A 6,440-nucleotide genomic window follows, 5' to 3' on the forward strand; every position below is an offset into this window, starting at 1 on the left:
TCTAAAAGCAGATCTCAAAGTGCAACTATAAAAGAGGATAAAAAAAATGCACTGTCAATATCACTTTTTTTTTTACCCTGGAGGTAATCGCCACAAATTGCTCCTGTTCAAACARTTACTTTGGAATAAGSTTSAAATGCAAGAATGGATTCCCAACTKTTTCTGCTCTGGGCCTGCAGACACAGATTACACATGTTTACAGCATGTTTGTTGTTTTAGGCCCAGGCTCACCTTTTCCCTGTGCCAGGTTTCTGTTAAAGCCGAGAGGACTGATGTACTCAAACATGAAAACGGCCATTGCAGTCACCAGAAGGAGCATCACAAACATCATCACCCACACTGATGCGCTGAACGGTTCTATGAGAAAAAAATATATAAAAACAGAAGCATGGGAATTAGTGTGCAAGAATTACCATATGTTACATGTTTTTCTCTCTATTTTGATTTTTTGGAGGATTAATGCCATTAGTTTATGTACACTACTGGTGAAAAATTTGAGGACACCCCTCACCGTCAGAGTTTCCACCACTTTCTTTGTGCATGTGATGGTGAAGAAAACTGGACTCACAGACACCTTAACTTTCTGTTTTGGTTACGTATTTTTAAACCTCTGGCAGTTCAGCACTTACCTTTGTACCCTATCAAGTTGTTCATTGGACTTCAGCTGCTTGAATATCAAATTAAAAATTTAGAAAAATGAGGGTGTTCTAAAACTTATAACGGAGAGTGTACACGTACAAACAAAGGAATGAAAGCAGTGGCTTGCTGGTTTTATTTTTCTCTGTACACGCAGAGCATCAACAGAAGCCCTCCCTCCCAGCAGCTACTTGCATTTAACTGCATGTAAGGCATGGTACAGTGTAGGAAGCCCTGGTGTCAGCACTCCTGTCCTCCCTCATAGCTCCCAACAATGCTGCAGAGATTAAACTCTGCTTTAATCTACGAGGGAGCACTGCTGGCACAGGGCGCCACACACTGAGCGAGTGAGTGCAAGGGACGTCTGCTGGCAAGCTGCCATTACAGGGTTCTCTTGCTAAGCCCTAAGAATTGCCACTTTCACTGCACTAACTGTATGCCGCATACCAGTGTGCATGCTTTAGTGTGCCTTTATGCTTGTGATGACATGCACGGAAAATTTGGTTTATGTTTGTGTTGTCAAAAACTGCTCAGGAACRTAGGATGTAAATTATTGACTTTTCAAACATGATTTTTTTAGACCTTACAATTACTCTTAGGTTGAAGTCTTGTATACAAGTTCCTCAGGTTTAATGGCAGAGCCAGATGATTTTTATCAGGGTGGCCAGACTGAGACCACTGGTCACACAGGGTAGTGTAGAACGTTTTTTATACATGTCAATTTGCTGAGAATTGAATTGTGTTTCTTGGTCATTCTCTACCATGTAGAATTACATCCTAAGAATTACCTATTTGAGCAGAGCAGTTGAAATGAACATTTTGCATATAGAAATGGCTTCATCAAATGTTGCTGGGGTAGGTTGGCCAAAGATTTTTCTATGGTGGCCATACCAGTTCAATTTCAATTCTAATTCAATTCAAAATTCTGCAGGTTATGTATAAGGCTCATAGAGATGTGTTGCCATCAAACATCCAATCACATTTTGTTAAGAGGGAAAGCTGCTATAATTTGAAGAGATTACAAATGTTTGTTAAACTGAAAATCAGAATAAATTTGAAGGACAGATGCACTTCAGTAAAAGGAAYAAGACTATGGAATAATCTGGAAAATGACTATAAAAGCATTGGATCRGTTAATTCCTTCAAGAAAACGGTCAAAGTAAATTTGTTAAAGAAATAAGAAATTGTTTAATTTATATTAGTTACTGTTTGAGGGGATGAATTTTTTTGTTTTGTTTTATTATTTGGTTTATTATTGTTTCCCCCTGGCTCTGCCAGGGTTTTAGGAGTTATTGTGGCATAAAGAAAAAAAAGAATCTAATGAAAGGACAATTTCTTGATGGAATTGATGTTGCTAACTACGCTCTGTGCCAACGTTTAAACCAAAGATCTTAAGAGATCTGTAACTGCCAAAGTACATGTTGGAGATGACTCCCAGCTACAACCACACTCTCTTAGCCTGATTTCTATAAATTGCCAGTGTTATAGCCTTTATTAGAATTGCTAAGGTTAGTTAGTTGTTGCAGACCATCTTAAATGAAGTTGATCACTTCTGGACGTGAATCCAATGATAACTTTCTGCAGAGTTTCAATGAAATCTATCAACTAGTTCATGAGATATTTAGCCTACAGACAGACAAAGGAACGCACACAGACACAGGAACAAGATGAAAAAGCAAATATGGTCAGAGCTACACAAGGTTGTCAGGTCCATTTTCCAGGAAAAACAAACWCACACACACGAGCACGTCTTTCCACACCGATACAAAGTGTGCAAGCAAACAAGACACAGCGCCATCTGATTGTTTTCCTGAGTCCGACAACAAAACGGCTGTGTATCTGATTGCAGTTACCGAGGAAAGCTGATGGAGAGACGGTCCCATTGCTGCGTGAGACCATGACACTGATCCCAGTCTCAACAAATGGGACAGAGAAATCGATGACCTCCGAACGCTCCTCGTTGATGGTCAGGGATCCCACCGCCATGACGGCTTTCTTATAAACCACCTGTTTCAGAGGCGCCGGGGACGGAYGATTGCAGGAGTCGAAGAGGAATGAAGAGAGGTGATTAGGGAACAAGGAAGAAAAATAGAAAAACAGAAAGAAAACGTTTACTAGTTTTACATGTACAGTCAAACAAATTTAATGGGTAAAAACGTAGTTCTCTGTTCAGTTTCTCATTCTAGCTTCCCTGAGCAAAATTATTTTTTGTCGGATTCTGTGAAAATATTATGATGAATTATGCAATTTTCTACCTAAAATACTCGGGTTATCAGCAAGCACTAATAGCAGCAGGTGCAGCTAGCTGTAGCGTTTTTTTGTAGAGACTACTTAGGGCAAACATAACAGATTTTTCAAGAACAACTGCTGGGAAACTGATGTAAAGGTTTGCAAAGTTTCWTGAAATTTCTAAGGTTGAAGTTGGTTAAAAAAACAATCTACCCTGTTCTCTAGAAGTTTTGCAAAATATTTCTTTAATTTAGGAAACAAACATATGTTGTGATGCAATCGTCCATAATTTATCTTCTGCTAGCTTTACCTCTCCCACCATCCCATTCCAGACATTGTTGATCTTCTTGCCGTGTTTGCCGTTAGTAACCAGGTACAGGTCGTAGGTGAACTTGACATACTTGGCGATTTTCTTCAGAATATCAATGCAAAAACCTTTGCAGCACTTCTTGATATATGTCCCTCCGGCTTCAGTTGTGTTGCTGCAAAAACACAAAAGGCATCAGATTAGAAATCATGAATTTAGTTGAGTGCTTGTGACAAAAAAAGATAAAAAGTAGAACAATGGAGAGAAAAATATCTGYGAAGTGACAAAGAACTGTAGGAGAGACATCAACTTCCTGGACTGAGTAGAATGTGGTAAACTGACTTGAATGTATCAAGAAATAAAAATAACCCTGAGTCCTTTCACCTTTAAGTTTGGGTCATCCTGTGTGGCAATGACAGAAGACTTAGAAAAACAAGCCTCCTTCTCCCTTTGTGTCTCCAGAGAAGGAGAACTTGACAGAAATGCATCTGCAAGCCATGTGCCATCTGCTTATATATGAGCTTGAGAGCAGGAGAGTTCAAAAAGTGTCCACTCACATAAACACACATCAACTTTCAGCCACCTGGGAGTCTCATTTCACTTTTAGATGTGTGCTAATTAGAGGACGATAATCTCGTCCTTTAGTTTGACAACACCTGAACACAAACTTGACAAAGACTGAAGTGGAAAAAAAAAGAAAGATTGTAAAAGCCAAGCTGTGACTGGATTTGTTTTCAGGGGTGAAACTGACTTTATGAACATTTTTACTTTTCAAAATCATCAGCCAATGTTTCTACCTTCTTTTTTGACCAAAAATGTCTCCAAGTACTTCCTTTTAAAAAAAAAAAAGTAGTAATAAATGCTCATTTGGCATTGTGCAGTGTTTAAGATCAGTTGCCTTACAGCTACAAAGCTCTTGGTTTSATTCTCTGCTGGAGTTCTTGTGTAAGCAAAATATGTGGGTGGTCTAATGGTTTATTAAAATAAACATTTTTTTTGTAATGCATTCTCTAAACTTAGAGACTTTGTAGCTATTTGTGTGATTTTATAAACCCTTAAATTGCTGTCAGATTCACTTTACACGGTCATTACTTAGAATTCTGTATCAGTAAGCACAAACAACTGTAGCACTTTCAGATGGCTTATCATAATTTTTCCACCACAAGAAGTAAAATCAACTGCAATGCAAACAAATCTGTCATGCAAATGAGACGGTTGTTTCAACAAGACCAACCTGTAAAAACAAAGGAAATTAAATTGATGTAAAAGTTTATAAAATATATTTTATGTAAAGATGACAGAAACACTGGTCTTGGCCTTGTTTAAACTAGCTTTAGCTCGTCTTAAAGGGGCAGTATCATGTAAAATCAACTTTTTTGAGTTTTATATCATGTTATAATGTTATGCTCTCATAAAAAACAAGTTCAAAGCCTTGCTTTGACTCTTTCATGCATGGTTGAGAAATCCTGCAGTTTTTAGGAAGCCATGCTGAGGAGCAAAACGACAGGTGGGTACCAGGAATGCCTTTTGGAACCAGAAACGCCCCTGGGACGTGTCTTTAAGCTGAACTTCCTCATCATGGAGCACACCTCCCCACCCCACACACTAGAGGTGCGCGATACTGGGAATTTTGGTATCGATCCGATACCAAGTAAATACAGGGCCAGTATCGCTGATATCGATATGATACTGATACTGTTTAAGCTTCATAATCTGAAAARATCCAAAAGATCTAGGATAGAATTTTGCCAAACGTACATGACAACAAAATACTTTATTGTAACACTCAACATTTTTGCTTGCCAACAATAGAGCAGTAACAAAACAGTTTCCTTTAACATTAGGAAAATAAATCTTTTAAACACTGTCACCCATCCCTACCCCATTTCACTCGCATGCAGCACCCACAAAAGTGAGCCGTGGTTGTCTGGGAGCGGGAGAAGATGCCTACAAAATCTTCAGTAATATGATTCGACTACATAAATCATGAAGAATTTATTATAAGATTTTGTTCTTCTCTCTACTTCCCTTCATTTGTTGTGTTTGTATTTTTTATTTTTATTGTGTATAAAATNGCTAGACATCTTTCCTAGTTCTTTCTTTGTTTCTTTTATTAAATAAAATTGTTCTTAGGAAAAACAAAAAAAAAATGAGGAATTTTCTTCCTTTCAATACAATTCTGTTTTATGTAAATAAACAGATTAAAAAACATCACTCAACACAAAACAAAATCTCCTGAGGTAGAGGGCTCGGTGAGAACGCTGAGTGGGTGGGCCAACCTAGCTGCTTAGCTTAGCTGTTTGACTAGCACTGCTGAGCCACGTGACGGTACAACAACAAAAGACGAGAGTGGGGGAGGGTGTGCTGCTCCGTGCTGTGTGTGACACAGTGCAGCACTACAGACAGAGTAGACTTTGAAAAATCTGCGTGTGCAGCAGTCAGTGTGTGCGGGAAAAAAACAAAGCTTGGGTATTGATCTTTTTACACGAGTATTGTTCAATATCAATACCAGCGCTGGTATCGATATTATCGATATTAGTATCGATCCACCCACCTCTACCACACACCCCACCCATGACTCCTGCAGGCTCTCGGCAGTAACAAAGCAAAAATGAAAGTGAAACTTAAGCAGTCTGCTGAGCTCCACTACTTCTCACTCAGTGAAGCTCATTTCAGATTCAAAGTACTTTTGAGGAAATGTATTTTCAGATGCCAAGTAAACTGCATCATAGTGCATGCTTGACCAAAATTGATGGGGCAGAAGTGGAAGGAGATTCTGAAAGAGACAGAGGCCAATTTCAAGGCGTTTGGAAGAGGAAGTGATGAGTAGATAAGTTTATTTTCTATTTAAACATAAAAACAGCATTTTAATAACAACTAAAGGTGGCATAGATACTTTATTATGGTATAATATTTAAATCTATGCCTGAGAAACACATAATTTTGGCCCTTTAACAGAAGTCATTTTTTTCCAAACTGAGGCCTTTCAATAAGCCATCCACCAGTGTTGTAGTACTGGAAATTGGAAATATTACTGTACTAACTTGCTCAAATATTGTCCAATTTATTTGTTAACATCCTTGCTTTCATTGGATGCAAAATGTACTGGTTCAAATCTAAGCCTGACTCATTACTAATTATGTAATATTTTTAACCACTGTCACCCATCCCCACCCTATTTCACTCGCATGCAGCACCCACAAAAGTGAGCCGTGGTTGTCTGGGAGCGGGAGAAGATGCCTACAAAATCTTCAGTAATATGATTCGA

At 38.5% G+C, this 6,440-nt stretch overlaps 1 protein-coding gene across 2 annotated transcripts in view; it reads right to left on the bottom strand.

The window, feature by feature from the left end:
* The window catches only part of grin2aa (glutamate receptor, ionotropic, N-methyl D-aspartate 2A, a), a 213,496-nt gene that overhangs the window by 28,396 nt on the left and 178,660 nt on the right, over positions 1–6,440 (bottom strand). For both annotated transcript variants that reach the window (XM_014006933.1, XM_014006934.1), the window contains exons 7-9: positions 3,176–3,347; positions 2,490–2,643; positions 232–357 (exon numbers count right to left, since the gene is read on the bottom strand). In XM_014006933.1, the coding sequence (XP_013862387.1) occupies positions 232–357; positions 2,490–2,643; positions 3,176–3,347 (452 nt within the window). The remainder of the gene's footprint in view (positions 1–231; positions 358–2,489; positions 2,644–3,175; positions 3,348–6,440) is intronic.

This window comes from Austrofundulus limnaeus, unplaced genomic scaffold (assembly GCF_001266775.1).
Source record: "Austrofundulus limnaeus strain Quisiro unplaced genomic scaffold, Austrofundulus_limnaeus-1.0 Scaffold38, whole genome shotgun sequence".
NCBI lineage: Eukaryota > Metazoa > Chordata > Actinopteri > Cyprinodontiformes > Rivulidae > Austrofundulus > Austrofundulus limnaeus.